Genomic DNA, 27967 nt, shown 5'->3' with positions numbered 1-27967 from the left:
GTGTCTCGAACACCGTTCATCCTGGTGGTAGCGGCTGATAGCAGCGGACTTTTGTTAGCTCAGAAGGCCGGCGAAATCATAAACCATGTTGCGACATGGGATCGGGTGATACCCATGCCACAACATGGTGTGAAGAGCACGTACCGCCCTGTCGGAAAAACAAACACTTAGTCTTGCCGCCCGAAAGATTATAACGTGTCCTCTCAGACAAAAGCTTTGTCAGCTCCCCGACACCGCCTCGAGCCCGCTGCTGTCTACATCTACGCATGATCGGTATGCGCTGGAGTACAAATAACAATGGAGAACACCGTCGAGACACGGTTGTATTGCCGCTAGAACAGTGGTCATCCCATCTCCCCACAGTTCGAAAACCAACAATTCATGCATCATCGACAGCACGGTACGAGACCACGGAATGTTCTGGAGCGGCGCGTGCTGTCATCCGGCGCCCCTGGGCCAGATCAGTGCCTTGACCAGCGCGGTGCTGCCCGTGTCACGCACCAGCTTGCTCTCACACTCGAGACTCGGCCCAACAGCTCGCTGTTCACACTCGAGACTCGGCCCACCAGCTCGCTGCTCACACTCGAGACTTGTCCCAACAGCTCGCTGTTCACACTCAAGACTCGCCTCAACATCTCTCTGTGCACACTCGAGACTTGCCCCAACAGCTCGCTGCTCACACTCATAACTCTCCCCAACAGCTAGCTGCTCGCACTCGAGACTCGCCCCCACGGGTAGCTGCTTGCACTCGAGACTCGCCACAAGAGCTCGCTGCTCGCATTTGAAACTCGCCTAACCGCTCGCTGCTCATTCTAGAAACCCGCCCCAACAGTTCAATGCTTGCACTCGAGATTCACCCCAACAGTTCAATGTTCGCACTAGAGACTCGCAGCCGGAGCTGACTTTCCCCCTCCCGAGGCCCTCGACAGAGCTGGCTTCTCGTCCATGAAGCACTCACAAGAGCTTGTTGCTTGCCCACAAAGCACTCACAAGAGCCTGTTGCTTGCCCACAAGGCACCCGCGAGACCCCATTCCTCATCCACGCCACGGGAGCGCCGCACCCTGACCCGGGACAATGTGGCATAAATATGTACAGACATGAGATGCAACTGGACATGTTCAGTGCAGTATGGGAGGGCACAGGTGTTCATCTTGCAGAGGCCTGGCACGTCCCATCCTTGCTGGCGGTGCACTGATATTTTATATTAAGGCCTGGCACGTCCCATCCTTGCTGGCGGTGCACTGATATTTTATATTAAGGGCAACGTGTGCGCGGTGCATTTTCTGACTAGCCTATTGCCCAACCAGAAAACCCATAAAACTTGGCAGACGTTGGTCCGTTGTCAATTGTGAGCTGTGGGTAGATGGCACCTCTATCCTCGAGGTGCAAAAGGCACATCGCGTTCAGCACGTACCAAAAGATCGTCACAGTTATTCACATCGCTAGATCGAGAGCAAACAGCGACCAATGCAATGCCTATCGCCAAGTCCGGCTGCATCTCAGACATACAGGTTGTACGCAAAGGTGGGGTCAGTGGGGATCGGGGCGCGTCCCCAACGCATCTTGAACCTTGACACCATGCGTATGCAGCCGCACGAAAAGCATTAACCTAAGGTACTCTCTGTCTCCTCGATTTCCCCTCCGTCCGACCCCTTCCCCTACCTTCAGCAGTCGACACTGCACCTAGCTGTGCGGACTGTGGCTGCACATGTGCCAGGCTCGTGTTCTCGCTATACATGGAGTGATCGTGAAATGTTGCGTAGGCAGATTAGCATTTAGAAGAGCAAGTATGTACAGAGCCATAGCGACACGACATTTTTTTTTTGTTGTTGTGTCTTTCGTGGTGTCCGCTGCCTCAATTACGGCCGCATTTACGGGCTATGTTTAGAGTGATATTCATCACCGTATGCCATAAGCTTGGCCACCAATGCTCCGAGGTCCGCACATATGAATGGTGTTAAGTTTGATCTGATGACTTGACGCGTGCGTCAGAATAGCCTTAACGTATGACCACAACGCAGGGTTATTTCAACCCTTCTATTTTAAACATGAAAAAAGCAGAACCATGTTCGTGATCCGTGGTGACGAAGTCGGTCGCTGATGTGTGACACACGTGATTGTGTTGGTAAAAATATTTGCTTGAAGCAACCGCGCAACAGCCGACACGCAGACCTGGTGACTAAAATCTAACGAACTATCCTACGTGTCAGCCCATGTCGCTCGCAACATTTTGCCATCCACTGTTCAGCGTTTTTCGCTACATTCCAACAAGTCGATCCATGCACGACTAAGAATAAAACGCTGTGCGTTACGTTTCCACTATGCCCACTCCCTCACTCACTGCCGCCAGTCAACAGCCCGCCTAGGAGTCCTTCACTCCGTCGCACCACGCGCCAGCAGCGCCCCCTATTCCGAGGGCGCGCGCCAGAGACCGTACCCAGCCCTGACAGAGACTGGACATCGCGTTGTACTCAAAACACGGGCGCCCTCTGCGCGCGCGGGCCGCTGCGACCGCCACGCCATCTGCCGCCGCGCCGCTGCTACGTCACGTTGGCCGCGCCGCGCGCGCGCCACACTGCGCCATCTCACGCTCCACCACGCGCGTCGTCTGCACTCGTTCGCGTGCTGCTTCGGTTCCAGCCTTGAGCGACGATCGGTCGCCCGGCGCAGCCGGCTCAGTGGTGAGAGTTGGCCAGAGTCTGCGCCAGGCGCACCAGGAACTCCTTGTCCTGCATGCGCCAGTTTTCCTCGCGGATGAGCTGCTCACGGCGACGGCGCTCCTCTGACAGCAGGAAGGCCCGCTGCATGTCCACCAGCTCCTGCAGCAGCGTCTCCATCCGCTCCAGGTGCGTAATGCTTTGGTCGTTGGGCAGCTGGTGGCGCGCGCTGTCATCATCTGCCGGAATAGGTGGCGCGTCAGTCGCCGAGCCGACCGCGAAACTGTCACCTCTCAACGGTGTCGGTTTTGGCGGGCCGAGATGGGGCATACAGCCGGACCACGGGCCCACATAACACAGTGACCAGCATATGAAAGGTGAGGAACCCATTCGTGGTCTTGATAAGCCTCCAAAAATGCAGAAATGGCCGTAACGGCCTACTCGAACCAGCGTCGTTAAAAACCGATGTTTGCACGCGCTTCACGAAATTATCAACTTACCCTGGTGTCATTGGCGAGCACAGCCTTCCATAGATTTCAGGGTGTCGGCCTTTTCAACCCCCGTGGAGAGCTTCCGTAAAACATGGGTTCCTTTCGACAGCCTTCGGGTCCGTCATGGTCAGCATAAGGTCAAAGCTACGAGAGGGAGAGAAAGAGAGGACGGCGATCTGTGCACACTGCACCGCCTCATGAATAATTCGCGCCCCATCTGGGCCCGTTATCTGATGGCTTGCAGGGGCGTATTCGGCCACCCTGTGCCACAGCTGTGGACCTCTGACCAACCGGCTACCCTGTGTCGCAAGTCAGTCAGCCACGCTGACTAGCGTCGCGGGGCGTGCACACGCTGAGGCGACTTTCTTTGAAGGGCCACACTGGACTGACGGGAACGGCACGCACCAGCTCGCAGCGGTGGGCAACGCAGGCACGGACACGCCAGCATAGTTGACTTTCTTTATAGGGTCCCACAGGACTGACAGGAAGGGCGCACGCCAGCTCCCAGCGGCGGGCGGCGCAGGCTCGGAAACGCTCGACGCCGAGGAAGCACCGGATGGACAGTGCGTGATAGTGGATCTGTCGATGCGTTTCCGGTTCAGCTCCGTCGCAAGTACCAACCGCTTCAGCTCCGTCGCAAGTACCAACCGCTTCAGCTCCGTCGCAAGTACCAACCGCTTGAGCCCCGTCGCAGGTACCAACGTCCGCCATTTGCGAGGGAGGCTACGATCGAAGATGGCCTGCCCGGCCTGTCACTACGTACACCACCCAGTCAGCGGCATGCGGTGAAGCGACGAAGCGCCGCACGGGTGCCCCCTGTGACGCGGTTACGTAACCTCACACGCGGTTCTACTCAGCCAGGCCTCCTTCATGGCGAGCACAGATGGTTTACGGCTGGGGCCCACAACGCTGGCCGGGACTGTTCCAGTGGCGCGCTCAAGTACACAATCCGGCGGGGCAGGTCGCGACGACGCCTCCCCACACCACGCCTGCCATACGCATGCCTGTTACAACCGCGGGCTCGAAAGAGCTTTTGAAAGCAGGCGAACACGTCTGAACCAACACGCTGTCCACGTACACAGACATGCTTCCAAGGGCGGGGCCGCACCGGACTCGGCACGTGTTATGTCTGCCGCGTTCGTGGACCGGTCGTCTGGCCGTCGCTACGCCTGGTCTGCTGCAAAGAGTTACCGGGCAGTGACTCTCAACCCACGCAGTGCTGTCAGCTCGTTTCCCCCGCTTTATAACAGCCAGCTGGGCGCTGATGTCATTTAATGCGTCCGGATGGGTGCGCAGGGGCGCGCTCAGCAAATGGCCGGGGTGGGGCGGAAACTCACTTCCCTGTTGATCTTCGCTAGCGTCCGCTCTCTCACGGGATTGGGACTGCTTGTGGAAACACATTTGCTGTCCTGGTTGCGATGTATCTTAAGATGGTTGCGGTCAAGGAAGACTTTGAGCTGCTGGTGTTTTAGTTGTTTAACTTAATGACGAAACTGCATTTACAAGACTTCTGTTGGCGCACAAGCAGCAGCACCTATAAAACTGTTCTTTCCATAATTCATCATCACTGCACTCGGATTTTTTGAAATAATTAAAAAGGAATCACGATAACCTTCTTAAAATAATTATATGCGAGGTATTTGGTAAGTCGCGCATTTCATGCGAAATACAGCTTACTTAACGAATATCACGTATCTAATTATTGGAACGAGGTCATCTCACTTCCCTTTACATACTTGGCATGCCTTACATTGTACAAGCAGTGTACCATCTTAAGATTTTTAAAACAAGGTGAAATATGATCACTGCTGCCCATTTCCACTTCAAGCCAAATCAATTGTTATTTTGAACAGTACAACAGGAAATCACACGCATGTACTATTTCGCATTGTATCATTTTCCTAATGGTTTATAATGACAACTTACAACAAACTGTGTAAAACAGCAGTCAATGACAGCATTTCATTTCATTTTGTAATGATAGCATCTGGATAGAAAATCAATTGCATAGCACCACCTTGCCCTGAGAACGTTAGCAATGATGTCTCATGGAAGCGCAGTCTTCAAGTCATGCTATGTTATGTCTTCTGGTCATGGCTTTCTGACATCCTATCGGTGTCTTTCACCTTATAGGGAGGGAGTACTCTCTCCGTACCTGACAAGACAAACACATTCTTGCACAGTGCTTGAGCTATTAGGCGGTGGGCGGTAAGTACTATAGATGTGATTGTGGCAATGTGCTTGCGTCTTTGTATTGTTTTCATTCCTTGAGTGCATTCTATATGCATGAAAATAGCAATACAAGTTTGTCTTACTTCCACTGGCCGTGCTTCATTTGTCTTCTTGATAATAAAATATGTTTTTTTCAGATAGTAAAGCACAATTCATATCCGTAAAACTACAAGCTTATTTCTTATGTCATGCAGACTCCTCCGACGTTGAGATAAAATCTGGAAACACAAGAATGTACAGACTGACGAAGATAAGAGTGATTTTGCGCAAACTATCTTCGGTCTAAACGATAATGCTAAGTCAAAAGCCCGGAAACTCGAACAGTGTATATAAAAGCTTGTCAAGGCTGAGTGAGTGATCGTTTTTAATCAAACAAGCTTAAAAGAAAGGATCTGCCGATATAGATAGATAGATAGATAGATAGAGAGAGAGATAGAGAGAGAGAGAGAGAGAGAGAGATAGCGAGAGAGAGAGAGAGAGAGAGAGAGAGAGAGAGAGAGAGAGAGAGAGAGAGAGAGAGAGAGAGAGAAGAGAGAGAGAGAGAGGAGGAGAGAGAGGGAGAAGAGAGAGAGGAGAGAGAGAGAGAGAGAGAGAGAGAGAGAGAGAGAGAGATGTATATGTATAATGTGCATATATGTATACATGTATGCATATACAAGAACAAATGTACATGCATAAATATATATATATATATATATATATATATATATATATATATATATATATATATATATATATAGTATAGATTATAGAGATATAGATAGATATATATATTAGATATGATATATATATATTATATATATATATATATATATATATATATATATATATATATATATATATATATATATATATATATACAGATCGATATCAAAAATGACATGAGCGCCAAGGCCCATGACACGAGAGTACACCGACTGACATTTTGCTTTCCTGGCTACGCCCATGGCTTACGGTGTAGGTGACCCTTCACTAAACGGCCGCAAGCACAGCCGAGTCCGGATCAGCAAGAAACGTTCACTGCGTGATGGCCTATCAATTAGCCGGAACTGCGTGACGTCAGTGCATTGCGAATGACGTCAGGTATCCCGACCAATGGGCGCCCGCATGGGGCGCCAGTTTGCATTCCTCGCGGATGCGTGCGTGCATTTGGCGGCGAGCCGGACGGAACGCCCTCTGCATGCCAGCGGCGAGCCCAGGAATGGTAATTGGGAGGACAGACGCCTTCACAGCGGCAGTTTTGAGGTGCTCCACCGAGGGGCGAGATGGCAAGGCGCGACAAGGGCGACAGGAATACGAGACCACTTCCCACCGTCTCATTCACTGGTGCTATGGGACCAGCGAGAGCTGGACCCATAGCGTCCAGGGCTGCGGACAAAACCCTAATATATCGCAGCGCAAGCCGTTTCATGGCGTTCAATACCGGGGAAAATTGCCCCGCCTCGGGGGCTCCAGGGAATTTTTATTAGCTTCTTCCCACACAACGTCATAGACCCCCACGCTAAATCTTACAAGCTGTTGGTAGCCGGGTTCATCAACCCGCACTCCCAGAACCCAGTAGCTCCCGAGCCCGCGCTTCGGGTGCCGTCAATTTGGAATCGATTTAGGAATCGCTGTACCGACACCCCATAAAGATTCTGATCGGACACGAACAATTAACCGCACGATCCGGGCACCAGCAGCTGATCTTTTGCGGGGCCATAGAAATGCACTGTCACGACAATTGTCCACATTGTGAATTCCTCAGTAACAATCCCGTTGAGAAAATTGGTGCGATTTGTGCGGTTTAGGCGCATCACGGGTCTTGGCGAGTATGCTGAGCATGGCCAACTCAAGCCATGCGGTTCATGGCCAATTAGCGCATGAAAGCACAGGAATGACTTGCCGCAGAGAACGTTTGACCGTCCAGAGCTTTTACGCCAGTTTGCTTATTACTGTAACGAGAGAAAGCGAGACTTCAGGTCATACTCACACCTTATACAACAAACATCTGTGACTGGTTCAGAGTTAATCTAGTCCTTACGAGTTACCTTGGCACTTATCGAACACTGTCCACGTGTGCATGCACGACATTGCAGCACCCCGTACCACAAAAGCCTGTCACGTTGTTGCTGTCATTGTTAAAATAGCTCTAACCTTTACAGTTATGACCATAAAATGCCTTCCCTGTTGAGTGGAATTACTAGGGAAGGTAGTCCGCGACGTTCGTTCAGCAGAATATTTGTTTCCGTTTAGTAACCTCTTCTTACTTTTATCAACGTAACGGGGCCAGCTCCGATGAATCGCACGGCCGAACGACTAGCTTCGAGGACAGATAACAGTTGTAGATCTAGTTATACCAGTACATGGACGTTAATGAGCCGACTTCGCAATGGGGTTTGCTCACCTTTTCACGACGCTTGTACACACACGCGTTTCTGCGCGTATCTATCGCAATCTTCCTGTTGAAACATCGTTTCCCACCGCTAACACAGCACGAAGTCCCCCTCCAACACGCATTCAAAGGCCATCCAAAACTGGCATTCGTTTCTTGCCGTCTGCCCCCAACTCCTGACCCCATTGCCAATACACTCCGACCCCGTACCGCGCCCGCGAGGCACCAGCTGACACCTCGCTGAGGTCACATTAAGGTCACGCTGAGGTCAGCCCGCTGGGTCGTTCACCCTTGACCGTTCGCTGGTGCCTATCGTCCCGCTGTCAGCATTGCCAAACCGAGGCGCTATCAGCTGGGTGGCACACCTTTTGTGGACAGGGCTACGGGCAGGACGTAACTGTATGGGCCGTACGGACGGGACCGCAAATCTCAGGAGCTGGTCACATCCCCGGGTCGGTACACGTAGTGCCCTAAAATCTAGCAAGGCGTCGTTTGGCGTACTTCCGACGCACCGTCCCATCGTTTCGGTGTTGGCAACAAAGGGCAGCAGCGGGTGCCTCGCGATGGACAAAATGCATTTGCGGAGAAAACCAGTTTTGAGATGCGGTTCAGTGGCCCTCGCGTGGCAAACCTATTGCACGCGTCGCCATGTTTTAATGGAAGCGAAACGTAAATAGCACTGTATAGACCTATCCAGTGAACATCGCGTGTCATGATGGAACATCCACGGAGACTGGCCGCATTGCGCACGTAGGGTTCGCAGAAAGCTGCAGCACGCAAACAGCGCACAATTCCCCGGTAGGATCATCACCGCCGAGTCTTGTAAAAAGTTCGCCGAGTCGTGCCCAGGAATCCTCAGCATGTTGGATTTGTCAGAAGCTATGCAGCCTTGAGCGCTGCAAATTCGGTCGAAGGTCTGCCTCCGTTAGGTCATGCCACTGGAAACGGGTCACCGAAAGATGTTTTCGTGCGTCACATCACCCGGAGAACGCCGTTAACAAAACGGTATCAAACCCGATATCAAAACAAGGTGACTGTTTGGGTGCAAACCACTGATACAAATTGATTCAGCGAGGTCGGAGATCGCAACCAGCCCAAGAAAGATACACTCTGCCTTGTATTGCAGAACAAAACCGCGTGGTGTCTTACCCTCCCTCCCTTGACCACATTCTCAGCACGCCAGCGTGGTACGCGGGGCGAGATCGCAGACAACGGGGCTCTACCGCAAGGAAAGTCCACTTTGCTTGCAGACGGTGCTGAAGACGACAGCATCATTGGTCACAAAACCTGATCGCTGAAGAGTCACGGAAATCAGTCAGCTCCAGCCGGAGTTCCGTGGCAGCTGTTCTATGATAACGCGCCGGCGATATCCACTCCGCATACCGATCAAACGGCACTCCGCATTCGGGGAACGTAACAGCGGACGGAGCACGGAAACTAGATAAGCCAGACAGGCTCAGACAATGGGCGAATACGGACAGCTTGATACCATGATCCCAATGCGGAAGGCCACCCCTCCCTCGTGCTCAAATGTCTGGATGCTCCTCCGCGCCGCCCAGCCGGTGGCGGGTTCTCCTCTGATTCCATCAGAAAACCTGATCTGGACTCTTTCCGGCAGGCCCGGCGGCCCATCGGTCGGCTGGACACGCTCCTTGTATGGCGCTGGCGATGTCGGAGCGGCGGTTATTCCAGCCCGCCCCCCCCCCCCCCTCACCCCTCACACCTCGCCGTCTGCAATCCTGCAGCCGGTCCTGCAACCTCGCAGCCACCGCGAGCGGCCTGATCGTGCGCGATACCAGCCAACCCGCCCACGACGCTACGTAACTTGCGACCGGCCGCGCCGCCGGCAGCGTCGCCATGACAACGGCACAACATGGCCGCCGCTGGCGCGCAGCGCAACAATTCAATTAGCGGTCTGGCCGGCGGTATCCGGCGACGCGGCCGCCGCGCGGAGCGCTGTCATTTTGTCTTTACGGGCGACGCAATGGTCGACGAAACGGCGGCGGCGGCGGCGACCGCCGGCCCGCCTGCGCAGCGGCTTTTATGCCCTGCACGCGGCGCTCGTAATTCACGGTCCGTGATTGGGGTTCACGTCATTAGAGGTGGCAGTCGTGAGACCGGCGGCAGCGGCGGCGAGGGAGGGCGGCAGCGGCGGTTGTGACGCTCGCCATCGAGCACAGCCGATGAGTAGCACGAACATCTGCCTGTTTAGGTAACAACACAGTCGCCAGCGCCGGTGTCAAGGGCGCGGCGAACATCGACGTGGCCTCCCGGCCCGCACGGGCGGCTTGACGCAGCTATGTGAGATAAGCGCCTTCCCAGCGTCCCTGCTCCCCCTCTTCGTCTCGTGAACCGTGCCAAGGAGAACAACCCGCACAGTGGATGCCCCCAAAGCAACAAGAACCCACACTCCTCCACCGCTCGCAGCGTGCCCGCATTGATACAATGGTCTCGCGACTGGTCCAGGCAACTGGGGAAGGTCAGAAGTGGGGCCTGGTTCGCACCGGTGGTGTTAACCACTCGCGCCACACGCTTTCCAGGCTGGTACTCTCTCTGTTTCTCCGGGCTATTTGCACACGACATGAGATCCTCGAGGCCCGCCATGCCAGGAGGTTCAGAACTGCTGCGCATGTGCTGCTCCGCGTTATGGAGAGATCACCATCCACGTCGAGGTCGAGCCCAAGCTCCCTTTGTGCAAAATGTGTTCAGGAAGACATGGACGTAAGAACTACCCCGAAGCGGGTGGACCAATCCTCGTATTGCACTTGATCTTTCACGTGCATTGCGATCCAGTTTCTGCCTTGATAAACAGTGGATGGGACATGGCGCTTGAGACCTCCCTGGTCCCACAGCTACGCCCATGATCAAAGGGGCGTCCGCAAGGGCTGGTGGATGCAACGAACGCGGTCTGGCAACTGGGTGTATCGCGGGCAGAAGAGCATTGGGACCTTTGCTCTGTTGAGCGTGAAGGACCTGAACGAAACAAGACAAAAGCAGGACCGCTCCACTCACCCGACGCATCACAGGCCGAAAAGAATAACCAACCGATCTAAGGCGCGTGTTCTCAGCGGAGCCCAACCGTGACGGTCGCCTAGCTCCCGAGCCCCCTGGTACTGACCTGGCCGGTGCTGACCGTTGCTGTGCTGCTCGTCCCTCTCCAGTGGCTCTGGTGCCGAGCGCAGGCTCGGGTGGCCGGGCAGCACGCTGAGCAGCTGGCGCGCGCGGGCCGTGATCAGATCACGGGCCTCCACGGTGTAGGCGCGCGGGTCCTCGGCCGGACGCGGCGGACGGCGATCGGGCGGCGAGCGGCTCGGCACGCGCAGGTCACGGGCACCGGAGCTGTCCTCGACGCCGTCGGCCGGGTGGGGCTCGGGCGAGCCGGCGCGGTACGGACGCTCGCCGGCGCCGCCGCCGATCGGGTTCAGGTGCGGCAGCTCGCGCTTCATGCCGCCCGACAGCTCGTCGTCGGCGGCGCCCGAGCCTCCGCGCGCGGCCAGCTCTGCCTCGTAACGCTCCTCCCAGTTGCAGTAGCTGGAAGTGGGGGTGTGTCAGGCAGGTCGGCTAGTTCGGGGTTCGCGGTGGTTGATGGACGGTGCGGTTAGTTGGAGTGATGGGGCATCAAAACAATGACTGGTCAACCTCACTTCCGCCAAGATATAGCACGATATCAACTTTGAAGTGTTGACAAGCGTGTGGTAACTTTGTGTCATGGACAACTTGTCATATCAATCACGAGATGTCGTCGAACCCTGAATGCCTGCAACATGTACAAAAGTCGCATTCAACGTTAATACCACATTACTGACATTTTCAGGGTGTAAGGACCTGAGCTGAACGCGATTGTGCAAGCGACCTGTTTCGACCTTTCGTCATCGGTCGTAACTGTGACTTTTGGCCCGGTGAACCGGTTGTCCACACACTACCATCCCCGATGACCCTGCACGCCGGCCTCACCGTTTGCGTGGCGGCTGGTCACTGTCATCTTCGCCAGTTCTCTGGCCTCTGTCGCGCGGGGGATAGACTGGCTCAGCCAGTCGAACCGGCACCGGCCTCCAGGGCGTGGAGCGGTTCCTGTCCATCTCGATTGCCATACTGCAAACGGAGGATAAGGTCGGGTCAGGTCAGGTCAGGTCAGCTCAGGTAGTCAAATCCAATCGGAACATTCATGGCATCGGTGATTTGGTCCATCTCTGCGTCAACACTCAACAGATGGTCAAAAATAGCAGGTCAGGTCAAGGTCCCGCACGTGCAGTTAAGTCGTACGAAGCGTTAAGGGGTTCCCATCCACCTTGGCGGCCATGCTGCAAACAGAGGGCCAGTTCAGGCCATGCTCAGAGAATATCGCATTAGGTCACGTTAAGCCAGGACATCCAAGGCGTCGACGGATTTCGATTCACCCCAGCAACCGTCCTGTAAACAAAGGGTTCGGTACGATATCACGAAAGGCCTAGGTCAGATTGCGCTAGATCGGGTAAGATCAAAGGTCAAGCCAGTTGCCTCGTATGCGAATGCTTTGGCTGTCGGCATAGCGTCTAGTGTCAGTCTACACTGCTGTCGCCATCTCGAAAGTTATGCCGATGACAGTTGATCTGGTCGGATCAGGTCGAAGCCATCGAGAGAGTGAGGCGGCTTCCGACCCTCTCCCCGGGAGTGGAGTCAGAACGTGTTCGGGTCAGGTCAGGTCAATGTGCTCCACTGGGTTCACAGACTAAAGTTCATTCCTGCTGTGGCACCTAGGGGATTGGATTCACCGAAAAAAATGATTTCCCAGCTAAACGCAACGGGAGTTTTTGAAAGATCCAAGGAAAGCGAGACCGTTGCCACATCTTGACTACCACCATAGCACTCCTCTATTCCCTTGACTACCACCATAGCACTCCTCTATCTTGACTACCACCATAGCACTCCTCTATTCCCTTGACTACCACCATAGCACTCCTCTATTCCCTTGACTACCACCATAGCACTCCTCTATTCCCTTGACTACCACCATAGCACTCCTCTATTCCCTTGACTACCACCATAGCACTCCTCTATTCCCTTGACTACCACCATAGCACTCCTCTATTCCCTCATGATGAAACCACGCCGTGATAGGCGAACTGGAACGAAAGAGGCCAACGGCTGAAAAAAGGAAGAAAAAGACGAGAGACACTCAGTATAGCAAGGCACCAGCAGGTTATGCATCTCCAGAGCGTGAAGCACCTCCTGACATGAGAAGATACTGTGAACAGAATTCCACGTCGCCACCACCTGTCATGCGTCCCCTTATTTTCGTCAGCATAGGCCATAATACAACGTTGGCAGGACCCCATCTCAAACTGAGGGGCACCGGTCAAACTTAAAAGCCGTGAAATTTACATATGAACCCTCACCGTCTTGGTTCAACTATCTTAGCTGTTTAACCATTCCCGCATGTTCATAGGAAAAGATTACGGGTGCTGTGAGGTCGACCAGCGATAAGCCGGCGCCGACATTTGGCGACCATGTTCCCCGAACCGGTTCGGCGACCGATCAGAGTTTTGTTGGCCGGGCTGGGTCTAATCCTTCATTGTTTCCCGCATGGCGTCTGTTGTGTGTGACAGCGGCCAGCGGCGGTCCGTTCAGTTCTGCAGCGCCCGCGCCGGTTTGCAGGCCCACCCGAAAAGCGTCTGGCTGGAACATGTCCAACACGCCGGCAAACGGGATGTTCAAGGACGCTTCGGTCTGGGCAGGCAGTTTGACCGGTGTCGTAACGCCAGCTCGCTTATCCACTGCACTTGACGTTACGGAAACGCAGGGACGACGTGTGATGTACCTAATGATGTCAGTACCCGCCTATCTGGTTAGCCAACGCCATCGGTATTGAAATGGCTTCAGGCTCTGAGACGACCAGCTGGTTCTTGCGGAAGATCGCGACATACTGGTGCCACGCCGACCTTTCTGCACCGGGGGTTAGCATGCTCTCCGTGAACGCGGCCGCGCGACACTAATATGATAATGGTAGCACCGCTAGAACCGCTCACAACAAAATTAGCTGCACAATTAATGTAATCAGCATCACCACAGTCAACGCAACCATAATCGCACACATATTATTGCAGACATGTCTGGGTCTTGACTAACCGCGTCACAGATCAGTTGTTGCAACAGAGTCGGTGACATTCCCGCGATGATCACGCTTTATCCCGAGCCAAGCCATCCGCCACGAAGCGACCTAAAAGGCTAGCCAAGCTCTCCCAGTGGCTCACGCCGCCGGCGCGCGCTGCCGCCAGGGCGTGCTGCCGCTCGGGCGCGCGCGGCCGCGGACGCTGCAGACAGTGGGTCCGCACGACAGCGGCTCCGTGACTTTCGGCGATGACATTAGAGCCGCACGGATAACGAGCTAGGGAGCTGGAGAAACAGAACTGCGTCGTTTGTCGGTCTGCCAGCGGCCGGTATTCCAGAAACAGGCTGACGTGATTACTGCCACATGAATCAGCAGCTTCGACTGGACCGTGCAGCGCGGACGGCCGCTGCCGTTACAGTGGCGTGAACAGTGGGTGGCGGTTAGGTTTGCGAAACGTTGTCATTAGTTCGTGATAAACAACCCGAGCTGTGAGCACCATGTCGGAAATGTTCAGATGCTAGTTCGTGTGGGCGTTACGACGGGTAGGATATGACCTGAAGCGCTAACAAGATAATGAAAACGCGTCCTTATTAAACTAGACCTAGAATCTGGCCTCCGGCGTTGATATGCGCTGCAGTCGCAGCGGTGACCCAAAACTAGTGGGGAGCAATGGTGGACACCCGTCACTCCACCAGACTAGTGGGGAACAATGGTGGACACCCGTCACTCCACCAAACCAGTGGGGAGCAATGGTGGACACCCGTCACTCCACCAAACTAGTGGAGAACAATGGTGGACACCCGTCACTCCACCAAACTGGTGGGGAGCAATGGTGGACACCCGTCACTCCACCAAACTAGTAGGGAACAATGGCGGACACCCGTCACTCCACCAAACTAGTGGGGAGCAATGGCGGACACCCGTCACTCCACCAAACTAGTAGGGAACAATGGTGGACACCCGTCACTCCACCAAACTAGTGGGGAACAATGGTGGACACCCGTCACTCCACCAAACTAGTGGGGAACAATGGTGGACACCCTTCACTCCACCAAATCATCACTGCAACAAGCCGTTTGCGATTTGTGTTCAACATTTGTATGTCCGTCTTCTGATATCAGGCATCTGGCATTCATATTTGAGCGATGTTCTCTGTACAGCGTTGGAGATCATGAAGATATCTAATCACCAGCTGCTATCGGTATAATAAACTGACACATTTTGCTATCCTGCTGCTCTGTGTCGAATTTAACACCACAACCACTGATGGGCAGACAAGGATTTAGCTCCGCTACCATGCCGGGTTCCGACGGCCTATTCACTGTTAGCCACGTATCCCATTGCCTCTCGGACAAAGGCAGGAGATGTCTCAAATGCGTTCCACAATGTTGACAGCTACTACGGGGTCCTTCCCAAGCAACATACCGTACGACGACTAAAATAACCAATCAGGTACTAAACGTAATGTCTATCTTGAGATCCCTGCGTGCCCAAAACATCACCATGATTGGAAAACCTGCCGACGTACCCAGCCTCGAACCAGCGCTGCAAAACTACCGTCAGGATACTGCGCGCCCGCGCGACGACGCGACAGCTTCCAGAAGCCAAAGCCAACCATCTGAGGCCCCGCCGAAGTCACTGGAGCTGCACCCGTGGACGCGCCGACGCGACGGCGGTGTTCAGAGAGCTGCTCCGATCCAGTCTGACCGCAGACCGCTCTGGGGCATGTCACTGATAACTGATCCTTCGAGTCGGAGGGGTCGATGGGACGAGCAGAGCCATCTGTGGTGTCTGATGGCATCCATCCACCAGCTACCGTCTGTCCGAACGGGTGCACTCCTGCACGGCGATGACGAAAGGCGCTCACTGGCGCATGCGACCGCGGATAGCAGACAGGAACGAGTTAGAACAACAGGAACATTCACAAACACGCTGAAGAGCAGCCACTTGGACAGCGCAGTCAAGGCATTCAGTACCGCGGCGTAAAGAGCGTGTGTACCATATTGACGATGATACGAGTAGCTCTAAAGCAGATCAAAAGCTACACAAGCCAGGCAGCCTTCACGGCGGTGCACACGGCCTTTCCAAGCACGCGTGGGGTCACTTATTCAACATCCATGACCTGATCTGTGCACATACATCCCCCTTATGTGGCCTCACCTGCTGATCTGTGCACATGCATCCTGCTTCTGTGAGAGCTGTAGCCTCACCTGTTCGGTCGTCCCTGCCCCGGGGATTGCGTTCTCCGCTGGCGTGTCCTGACCCCGAGTTTCTCCTGATCGTTCCTGCCCCCTCCCCCCCACACCCAGAGACTGCGACCCCTCACCTGTTCGGGTCATCTCTTCCGCCCGGAGAGACGGAGTGTGAGTGCGGGTAGAGGCCGGCCGAGTCGGACAGGCCTGAGGTGCTGGGCCCGCTCTCCTCCGACGAGCCGCCGTCCAGGTCCATGCCCTCGCCGCCGACCTGGGCCGCCGCTGCCTGCAGGTCGAACTCGGGCGAGGTCATCACCTGCAACGGCGGCGCAGACATAGTCTGAAAGCAGGCCGAGGTTAGCGGGGTCGGGGTCGGGCGGCTGCGAGCGGGGAGGGGAGCGGCAGAGGTCACGAGCGCGTGCAGGCTATTCAGAGGAGCGGGTTGCAGATGTTGGCTGCAATGAGACCGCACAAGACGGGGCATGCTTGAGTCCAGTGGCTGATGAGGGCAAGAGTATGAAGACAGCTTGACGTGGCTGAAAGCTATCCCAAATGTGGTTGCATAGGATCGAAACAAGTGCGATTATAGCTGAAGACTTTCGTGCGCTGCAGATGCAGTCATAAGTAAACGACCAGTCAGAGTTCTGCAGTTGTAAACTGTCGCACTGAGCATGAAAGGTGACGCGGGAACGCTATCAGGATAACGCAGCCATTCCGTTACGGACAACGAAAATTGACGTTGAGTGACACCGAGGGAGGGAGTGTCACTGGGGACGCGCTACGGCGAAATCTGACAGCGTGCGGCGCTAAACGCAAAAGGGCATCCATTGTGAGAGGGAAGGGGCAGTCATTCCGGGCGAGGCTTTGGCAAGGAACGGGCGCCGCGAATGGCAAACCAGCGAAAGTTCTTTGTTTATGACAGTGTCTTCACATTGGCACTGCCGCAACACTTGCCTTTCCACTAGACCAAGGCGTGCATTTGTATATTTGTATATGGGCGCCTTCAACGCATGCCACCCAACACATTTTGTGATGATATCGTCTAACAGTATGACCTAATCAGTGGTACAACAGCCTATATAAGCTGCTGCCATGTTTGAGAGGAAAGCAAAAGGCGCTTTTTTACACGAAACTCATGCTCCAGCCAATGCTTTGCTCATTTAATACGATGTGAATAGTATATGAATATCTGGGAGAAAGGAACACGTGAAGAGAATAACAATCACTTTCCATGCATTTAGCTTACAACTGATTTGGGGGGGGGGGGGTTGTCCTAAAAATTGTTTACAAAGATCGACCTCCAGAAGAGGTGCCCAGAAACTTACATGTTGAAACAGAGAGGTACGCATGTTACTCATACATTTTGTTAAAGCAACGGTAGGGTAAGTGCTAAATTAAAACGAGGAATAACTTCTACAGTCCGACCAGAATGCCGGGGACAGGAAAACATTTGGACGGTGTTCCCATGTTCATCCTTGGGGGTGATTCGAGGAGGCTGCCGTCAGCGCTACAAATAACGGATTTGACACAAGGTAAACCAAGGCGATACCAAGTGTGTCAGAGGGGTGTGTTGGCTAACGCATGAACGAAAGGTACCATCCTACTGCCAGGCTTGACAGCCGGTCAAAACAAGGCAATAATTCACGCGGAGGAGAAGCAAACCGCATAACGAAGGCAAGACTTCCATGCCGGCACGCCATACGCTCCTGTTCGCAGTCTGCGACCGCTCCTGCCAAGACAGCCGGAGGCCTAGCGGCCTCAACACCCGGCAGGTGTCGCCAACGGACGAGTCAGCGTTATGATCCTCCGGACCTGATCCTGTGACGCAATGCTGCTGGCTGATGGCGCTGCAAGGTAACGGTAGCCTAGCGGCCCGGGCCCTCTCTGCACAGCAGAATGTCTGTAGCGAACGACTTTATTGACAACAAAACGCTAATTAGCAATAGTAATAACTTAGGCGAGCCTTTGAAGGCGCATGCATTCAAGTTATGACACTCGAATGCAATAAGTTACATTTTATCGTAGAGCGGAAAACCGGACATCATGCATAACCAAAGCCAGGTGCCCAAACTTGCTCATCGCTCAATACCCGTGAGCCCCTGCCAACCTGACGGAGCTGTGGGGTGATGAACTATTCCCTGTCACGCTACTACACCAGGTGCACGAAAACAAGCACTGGCATTTGTGCCCCTGACACCCGTGCCAACAAAATAAAACGGGGCGATGTCGGCCGGGCGGCAGGTGGGTTCAGCTGGCAGTTCTGAGCTCGGATAAAACATCAAAGGGCAGAGGAGACAATACTTAAAAGACCACTTGCTCTACAGAAGGCACCGGCGACATCACCAACCCGTGCCATGTTCAGCATTTGCTATTACTTCGTCCCGCGCCAACAAAAGAAATGGCTGTACTGGCCGGAAAATGCAACCTTATCTTACACCCGATGCCGCGAAGAAAATCAGCGCATTTCTTCCTGAGAACATTCCGTGTTTTTGGCAGGAAAACCAGACCACTAACACCCAGGACATATCTGTCAGCTTCGCGGTCAATCCTGCACATCTGCGACCACGTGGAGAGCATATGCCTAGCACATGACTCGTCGTCTGCAGAATATACCGCTATGCCTCACGGAACGTATCCCCTGTCCTAGAGCAGCAGAGTGGCATTCTCCGCGCGTCTCTCCCGTTACACATCGCCTTGAGTCGGACCGCATGTGACACAACGGTTACACGGGACAACAATGGCAAGGGGCCCGTGCCGTGAGTCGGCCGTGTTTCTCCGTCACCGTCGAGACCGGACCGGCCAGCAACCACCAACACCGCCGCTCTCACCTGGTCAATAACGGCGAAAAATTTGCAGCGTGACTCGGGGTCGACACCCTTCTTGACGCGGCGGTAGCTGGTCATCAGGTTGTGCATTTTGGATTTGCACTGCTCGGCGCTGCGGCGGTATCCCTGGAAAAAGAGCGGCCCAGTGTCAGCGCTGCTGGCCAGATGTTGTCAGCTGTCAGTGGCCAGTCAGGAGCGTCACAGTAGATTAGAAATCCCGGCTTGCCAGGGATGTAGCCAGCAGACATATTTTGTGTTGAGCCCGGTTTATTCTAGCAACAGGCAGCAGCGAACGACCAGCACAGTCTGGCACATACACGCTCCAAGCTGGTCAGCGCCCTTCAGCGCTAAATCGGGGACGACTTCCACATTCGAACGGCGAGACCAGTGACATCCACATCCCAGAGGCCCACCAGCATCCTCACAGCCTCCTAGCCAGCCCCTAGCAGGATCCTCGCCAGCATCCCAACAGGATCCCGCCATGCTCCGTGCAAGATCCTCGCTGGCACTCCCGCAGCCTCCCCGTCAGCGTCCTGGGGCCACACCAGCCAAGACGTGCCGTCCTAACACGATACATACGTCAGCGCCGGCACGCACGGCGGGCGCGCCGCTCAGGCCGCTGGCGGCGCGCGGGGCCTGGCTGGCTGTGCTCTCCGCCGAGCCAACCTCCGTTCGCCCACCGGACGGGGCCGGAAAATTGAGGTTTATGGCGAAGCGCGTCATGTAACCGTACACTGATTGCCGCTTCAATTAGCCATAGAATATGCACGCTGTGAAACCGGCCGCGCGCCGGGGCCCCGCTCGTAAAGCGGGCGGGCGGTGCCGGAGCGGCGGCCGGCCACGACCGCGCCCGCGCCTCGTTCCTGGAGCCGGACGTCACATCTCGGGGAATCTCGAGCGTCGCACGGACGCGGCCTCGCGCTGCGCGGCCGCGGGCGCGCCGCGGCTGATGAGGCTTAAGTTACATGAAACGAGCGCGGCCGGACACGAATAGGGAGCATGTGTTGGGCAACCGGCCGCGGAGACCGGTCTGGGTGGCGCGCTCCGGCCTGCACTCCTGCATTCCGGCACTCCTGCACTCCGGCACACCGGCACTTCGGCGCTCCCGTGCTCCGGCAGTCCCGCGCCACACTGGTGACACTCCTGCACTAAACCTCTCCGGCACCTAGACACTCCAGCATCGCATGCCGCTGCGACTCTCGGGTATCACGCCCATCGTCGCGCTCCTTCGCGGCACCTCTCCACCGCCGAAGCACTCCCGCGCCACGCACGGCCGTGCCACTCTGGTGTTTCGCGCTCGGGCGATGGGCACCGCACTGGAGCCGGAAGCACCCCGGCTGCACTCGTGCAGTGGAACGTTACAGCCCTCCTCGATGCGTCCTTGATGGCGCCGCGGCGCCACGTCACTCCGACGCTCCGACAAGCGGACGCTCCCGTACGCTGCACCTAATCGGACACTACGTCGGTCACGCTTTGGAGCATGTAACATCATTCGAGCATCAGGCCTCACCCGCGGCGAGCCGGCCACTTTGCATGCCGCTTGATGCTGTGGTCCTCCAGACCGGCCGTCCGGTTCTCCGTTCAGCAATGCAGCCTCTGAGATGTCTGTGCCCGGTTTCCGTCGTGAGTCAAGATGAGGCCAGCTCTGAGCTCCGGCCTCGGCGCCGTGACTAAGTATGTACTCAGCGGCTCTCTAAGCACTCGCATTCTGCGCTGGTCTCTCCACTGTGGTCACCTTTTTTAATGAGAGCGTGATGCACGTCGTTGCGCACCCTTGTTGTGAAGCACCAGAGAGTGAAGAGGGGATGTGAGCACTCAGGGGCTATGCCGCAAACGGGTTTCGAACCCGGGTCTCCCGCGTCAGGAACCGAAGACGGTAACCACTAGGATATTATGATCAACTGAGGTGATCACAAATGCGACCACTGACGTAGGGCTGTGGTTGCGAGATCTCATAAGGATTTGCCAGAACAAATTTCATGCGATCAGAGCTTTTCAGACAACGAGACAAAGACTTATCCATTCAAATCGGAAAGGCATCCGTCAAATTCGAGAGAGGCATGGGTTTGTCTTAAGTCGGAGGGCATACAAGCTATTCAAGAGTTTGGGTTTCATATGCAGCTTGAAAAACAAAATGTCACAGGCCTCTTCTAAGCCCCCACCTTTATAGCGGAACCCGGTGTTCTGAGCGCTGTGACAGCTTCAGTTCCCAGCGTGATGTTAAGCATGTCAGTCGTATGAGGGCCCGCCGGGTTGAAGGTCTGCTCTCACTGGACTCTCCGCAGGGACCGGTGAATGTAGAGCGCCGTATCCCTCCACGCCTTTCCGACGCGGTGCGATAACGCGTAATGTCTGGGTAGGGCGCACAGGATCGCTTCAAGTCCGCCGGAATGTCAGCATATTCACTGCCGCCGGGAATAAATGTCGGCGCTGCCGCGGAAGTGGACCCCACACAACATCTGGCTAGCCATGTGTTCCCGCTGTGCTTTGTGAGAACATCAACTGCGGCTTCAGACGCGATCGCGATACCAGTGCCGTCTTTGGCAACCACGCACCAAACCCCTCCATTGTTTCTGCACTGCTTTGGTTGGGGGGGGGGGGGGGGGCGGGCGGGACTGGGGAGAAGGCTGTGGGCAGCTTAGATGGTGGCGGCTATCAACTCAAAAAGACGACGGCAAACGTGGCGAGCAGGGCGCCGTGACGGCCGCGTCGTAGCGACAACGCCGCGCCGTTTCCGCCGCCTTTCCGACCGCTGCAACCTACCACTGACGTCACGCGTGACGTCAGTGGGACTCGAACTTTGACCGGAGAGGGTCCCTTCTGCGGCCTATCTTCTCTGAAATGGACGGCAGGGGTCGCGGCGAAGCCGGCTTCCCAGTGGTTGCAGCGCCTCGCATCACTCATGGGAGCGGCGGGGTGTGGGTGTGGATGTGGGGGGCAGGATGTCACCGGCGGAAGCGGCGACTTCAAAAGAACAGCGCGTGGAGCGGTCTGTTTGAGGGCCTTACGGTCTTCCCTCTGAAAGTGGCCTTCAGTGACTACAAGACTCGCGGGATCGCAAAGGGATATGCTGATAAGCGTCAGGAGAATCATGAGACATTGCTCTGCTGCATTCCGTGGGTTTGCGCCTCGTGCTCAGAGCATTGCGCAAGCATCAGCCCGATGGACCCGGACATTTCAGTACTATACGCCGCAGCCGTGACACCCCACTGTGTGTCTTTCGACACGGTGTCATAGACACCGGAGGCCAGCCAGATTAGACGCGTCACGGAAGCGGGGAGCAGCTCTCCTAGAGCTCAGGCCGCGCGCCGCCAGGCTAACGACCGCGGCCGGAGCTGATCCGCCTTTGGCCGCGTCTTCCCGTGCACCGCTGTCAGGCGGGCTTTGTGGCCGGGCACCTGCAATGGCACCCTTACACCGCTGCCAGACTGGAGGTGATGCACCACAGAAACGTGCGCCATAACGTGCCTTGCTGTGGGCCGACGACAACGTCAGCTACTGCCCACGACAGCGGAAGGAAAAGTGACCCGTGGGCATTCTCACTTGTTACGAGCAGGCATCCACTGGAGCGATACGAGGCTCTGCGCAACTTAGAAAGAACGCGTAACGCAAATCAATGGCGGGGAAGACAGGTGGCTCGTGCACAGCCGATCAAATTTGATGACTCACACTTGAGACATTTGCGCTAGTTCAAACGCTTTGCAAAGTTCAGGTTCAGATTGGGGAATGCAACATTAAAATACGGGTTAAAAGGCGAGCCACACCGAAACGAGGCAGCCAGAGCCCAAAGAGACATTGCAGGCACCACTCTGATGTACCGGAGACGGTGCGGCACAACAGTGATGAACTCACTGAAGGAGGGTCTTATTTTAGGGTTATTTTACATCCTGTTCACAATCTATCTACGGCTGAGCGCTAATTGAACCCGCCTGCTGATGCCTCCCGGGGCTAGTTTATACGTACGACACGAAAGGCGATCGGAACCCATTTATAACATACCTAGTCGTTACCAAACCCATTACCAAATCCATTGGCTATCTTATCCTTCATTAGAAAATACATTGGCATGAACCTGGCCGCCGGCAAAACGTGGTGCAGCGGCTCGCGTGGGTACTTAAGATCCCCGTAAATGCGGTAGTATCGGCTGTCATCCTGCTTTTGCTGCTTGTGGCGTGTCGTTAGGCCCGGCCGTAGTTCAAACTACATGCAGGCGCCCATCCAATTGAACCCATTATCTCGCAGCGTATGTGATACTGCTCGTACGATTAGCGATTTTACTTCGCGCCCAACGGCGCCCGGGCGGCGGACCAGAAATCATTAACACTCGCAAATCTTTTGAAATGTCTTGTAATCACCGTGGAAAATATTAACGCCCGTCGTACCCGTTATTGAGACGACTATATCATACGTGATAAATTATGTACACCCTCATCACGCCCATTTAATAACCACCAGAACATTTTTGAGAGGAATGAAGAAGCTGAAGCGGTTGCATGTAATCAAGCCTTGTGTGTTGTTAACTTACATGCTACCTGTCATGTTATTTTGCATGTTATGCAACCGACCCCGTGGCTGGACCGGGCCGCCCTACTTTTTTCTTAAAATTGCTGTGCTTCATACCATTCGTGTGTCTTCACCACGTGAGCAAATCTGCAAACCCCGGTTATTTAACAGAACAAACCAAAAGACCATGGCGGGCAGGATCCGAAACGCGAACAAACCGTCCGACGTTTATTGGGGTGATGGGTTAAAAGGAATGAGGAAACTAGATATCACGTCAATAATTACTCATATCACCCCAGGCTAGATGCTATTATTAGAACGCTCGCGGGTGCCACCCGTACTCGAACCCTCCCACCGGCTATCAAGCATCACATCACCTTGCCCTGCGCCGGCCAGCGCCGGTGCCTCCACCCCTTTCGTGCCAGCGGGCGCCGCCGCCGCCGCCGCCGCCGCCGCCGCCCGAGGCGGTGCGCCGCGCGCGCCACCAGCGGCCCGCTTTCCAGCGGTGCCGCCACGGAGCCGGCAGCTTTTCGGAGAAGCCGTTGTGCCGCCGGTAACAGGCTGGCTGCATGCAGCGTGGGCGGCGGTGCGTGCATGGACGGCGGCGGCGGCGGTGGCGGCGGCCGCGCAAGAGCCGGCGAGCCGAGCCGGCGGCCGGCCGGGGACGCGGTTGAAAGGGACGGGTGCGGCAGGGACGACTAACACAGCGACTAACGGACGTGATAGCCGGGCGCACGCTGCGAGCGACTACATTGGTCACATAAGCGCCCATGGGGGCCCCAGCTGCTGGTGGGAGTCGGGCACAGGCCCGGACAGACAAAGAAACGGCGCATCGCACAATGCCGACTGTGCGGTGCGCGGCTGGCAGGGCCAGGGGCTGGAGAAGGGCAGGCATTGGACAGGGACTTGGGGCCAGGTGTCGCCTATGCGCCCGGGCAGGAACAGGCGACGGACAAGGACAGAGTCAGGGACACCCAAAAGGCGAAGGGACAGAGGCCGGACGGGAACGCTGGCGGAGGTGGGTCGGGGGCCAAGCGGGGCCAGCGCGGTCGATGAACGGAGGAAGTTGGGTGAGAGGTTGGGGTGGGTAGGGTTTGGTAGGGTGGGGTGGGCGTAGCGGTGGTAGTGGACGTAGGAGTTGGATGGGAGTAGAGGAGGAGGTGGACGTAGGAGTTGGGTTAGGTGGGGGTGGGTGGATGGGGAAAACACTCGTTAAAGGTATGATGTGCCGGGGACGCCTACGGAAGGCGGGCTCCCCTGAAATCCGAGCAAACGTTCAAGGGAGAGGTTAACAGTTAACTCAGCCTCATCACTATGACAAGCTTATCCTAACCCTGATCTTAATAATGCCGACCACTCTATGACGCCAAAGGAAATCCCGTCGAAAGAAGCTTGCTCCTAGTGCCTGCATAAACTATCGCCAACTCCCCGACGAAAATAGTTCATTGAGCGACGGCCTGCTCCTGAAGGATTCAGAACATCTGGCCCGAGTCGCCGCTTCCGGCAATTGTGAAAGAGTCGACGAGGCTGCAGCAGCGGGCAGGAGCGAGCAGCGGCGGGCAGCACGGCAGCACGGACAGCACGGGCAGCACGGCCACCTCAGATCGTCCGGTTCAAACCAGATTGGGCCGGTCCGCGTTTGGCGACGAGCTGATCGGGCGTCGAGCTCTGGCCCGATCTTAATACGGCCCTCCTACGGTCAATGCGCGCCGTCATCCCCATGTGGCTACAAATGGTGTTCCCTACTCCCATCAGGGGAGGACGGGTGGGTGTCGGCCTCAAGCCAGGAACCTACCTGTAAAAAACCCATGGTTCGACCGGCTCGTTGACGCTCTGGTGTAGGGAGAGGGGAGAGGGGAAAGGGGAGAGGGGAGAGATTACCTGGCGGACGGACGAAAATAGTTTTCAGCGAACTTATTCTCCAAGCGAGCCAGCCCTCCGAGGGCACCGACCAAATAAGCGAAGGTGTGGAAAATGTTGATGACGCGACGTAGCTTGGTGTCTTGGTGCTTCTCTGGCCTCCAACTGGTATGCAGCCTTTCACCTAGGCTGCAACGCGGACCTCCCTGTATTTCACTGGTGCATGAATATGACTGCATGGGCAGAAAGTCTTGTATGCCATTTTTCATTTGTCGCAAAAACACTCGACGAAAAAACTCGATGAATAACATTAATAAACGGATCCACGGTGTTCTTAGGAACAGAGCTTACGGACAGCATAAAATCACACCACAGCCGATAATAATACGTCTGTGTGACGCGTTCTACAACACGGAGCAACCCACGACCTGCCTCTGCCTTTTTCTGTTGGTCGCACCACAGGGTAGGCTATGCAGCTGGGTACGTGGAGGGTCGATTGTTCATACACTCGTATGTCCCATTTGTTTTTCGTTCTGATCGACGGAGACCGATACGTGACAAACCTCAGCCACCAGACACAGCAACATCCTTCCACAACACAGACCACACTGCTAGGACAGATCACGTAAACAGCTAATGCCACACATTTGCCTAGAAATATGGGAGATTTAGATCCGTGGTTTATACTAGCAAATGACCACATGATCTGATACGCTGCAATCATTACACATCCAGCTGGCGATCAGTGAGCACTTGCAAATATTCCACTGGCAAACGGCCAGTGGAAATACTGCAGTGTTGATATCAGTAAAATCACCACGACCCTACCCATCTTGTTTTCCTTCGGATGACGCCACAAGCAGAGAGTGAGCCCTACTTCCATGGTGGGAATAACGCAAGCGAACTCATATCCTGCCTGCTCATCTTCACATCTGGACGTAAGCAAGAAATGACTTAAGCCCTTGACCTGCCAGCATTGTGAGTTCTTACGCTGAAAATAGCCAGCCTGGGATAAGCCAATAGACACTGGTTAAATTGATTCTCGTCCGTAAGATATCCCAATAATTTAATGATATATTCATATAACCAATATCTCCACCTTTGTGGCTGTTCAAGGTAGGTAAATATTGTACAAGTACTCCCATCTTCGTCACACCCGGTTGTTCTGCCCGACCCAGGCTGCTTACGTAATTTTGAGAAGTTGACACTTGCGCAATCGTACATCACAGAACAAGGTGTTAAGCTTCTCGGGTCCTTAAAAAACTATACTTACTTCGTGATTTGACAGCAAGAAGATTGGACACTGCTATCTTTGTTCTTATGGCTATCGTTTCCTGTCGCATAAACTAAACAAACTTCATGGCGTAAACTAGGCGCAGTCACAATGCTGGCGCCTGATGGGATGCCAACCGCCCAGAGGGACAAACTGCTGTTAAAACTTTGCTAAAGAATTGTAGCGTAAAGAACAAATAACAAGACACGTCGGGTCAGACGGAGGTGCTACAGTTTTCCATTCAGGTAACTAAAGGCCTGCTTAAGGCGAGTCGAATCTTAGCACATGCCCATGCTTTCTTGCGTCGACGGACGTGACCCACCCAACGGCATCCTCCGACCGTCTTCTGTCGTCCTCAGGATTTCAACGCCAGAACGTGAATGGGCAACTTGTCACTTCATTTGCTGACGTCAGAATTTCACTCGCCAGGGACGCTTGGAGAACATATCCCAGGACATTCCGGTCCAAGCGTTGTCCCTTGCGAACATCTGAGGAAGCCGCGTTCTCTCCGCGCGCCGCAGTTGAAGCGAGCAAGCGGCGCCGGGGAGGTCGTTCTCTCCGAGTACCGCAGTTGAAGCGAGCGAGCGGTGCCGGGAGGTCGTTCTCTCCGAGTACCGCACCAGCGGCGAAGAAGTGGCGCAGGAGAGGCTGTCCGTCTGGTCCCACTGTATTCAGGGCCGCGACAGCTCACGAAATGTCACGGGGTTCGTGTCCTACGCTGTCCAGTATTGACCTTCTCTATACTGCCTGTCTGCGGCGACTGACACGGATCGTGCAGCGATGGGTGCAGAACTGGGCTTAACGGCGAATAGGGATGTTTCTGGCTATCAATTATCTGGTATCTTTACGCACCTCTCATGTGCCATTGCTAACCATGCAATCTTGAGTTTGAGATGCAATTAGTATGCATAATGGCTGCGCTACGACGTTGCGAGTAAGCGAGCAAATTCCTGTACATTTGCACTGGCATATTCTGATAACCATCTCGCCCTGGTAACAATGGCGAAAACGTCGCACATTTCTCTAAAAGCCCTTTGAATATGGCAAACGTCCAGCACCAATGACAGGGGGGCAACTAATGTTGACGTTGTCTCACATCCCTGCACTTGCAGTTTGTTTGTTGAGCTCTGCAATCACGACAGCGGAATGCCTACAGCTTTCGGTCCGCGGTATGGTCACTGCCTGCTGTTTAGAGTACAGGGATTCAAGGATATAGCGTGTCCGATAAAAAAGTGGAAAAAGCATGCGTGAAAAACATGTATTTCGAACTCAAAAACGGGCAAAAATACTGACCGTTCCTTTCTCTCGCGCTAAATCAATCAGAACACCAGACCTGCAGTACTTTCCACGATTTCGTCCCGCGAACGGCCCGGTCAGAGGCGCACCGCAAACCGCGCAAATTCCCACTCCCGTCGCCACCGTCGCCACCTGCCAACAGGTAATTGGGTGGTAACGGACGGCGCCGTTTTCA

At 54.9% G+C, this 27967-nt stretch overlaps 1 protein-coding gene across 2 annotated transcripts in view; it reads right to left on the bottom strand.

Annotated features, from left to right (window-relative positions):
• Positions 1–296: 296 nt before the first annotated feature.
• Positions 297–27967, bottom strand: part of LOC119095385 (uncharacterized) — a 35856-nt gene continuing 8185 nt past the window's right edge. The window contains exons 2-6 of one of the 2 annotated variants that reach the window (XM_037218231.1): positions 18864–18986; positions 16170–16375; positions 11710–11847; positions 10874–11286; positions 297–2897 (exon numbers count right to left, since the gene is read on the bottom strand). In XM_037218231.1, the coding sequence (XP_037074126.1) occupies positions 2677–2897; positions 10874–11286; positions 11710–11847; positions 16170–16375; positions 18864–18986 (1101 nt within the window). In that variant the 3' untranslated portion in view covers positions 297–2676. The remainder of the gene's footprint in view (positions 2898–10873; positions 11287–11709; positions 11848–16169; positions 16376–18863; positions 18987–27967) is intronic. The other variant, XM_037218232.1, reaches the window with a different exon arrangement.

This window comes from Pollicipes pollicipes, unplaced genomic scaffold, assembly GCF_011947565.3.
Source record: "Pollicipes pollicipes isolate AB1234 unplaced genomic scaffold, Ppol_2.1 Scaffold_4219;HRSCAF=4965_pilon_pilon_pilon, whole genome shotgun sequence".
In the NCBI taxonomy this organism is placed as follows: Eukaryota; Metazoa; Arthropoda; class Thecostraca; order Pollicipedomorpha; family Pollicipedidae; genus Pollicipes; species Pollicipes pollicipes.
The sequence above is the reverse complement of the archived record's forward strand: the minus strand, read 5'-3'. Positions and strand labels throughout refer to the sequence as shown.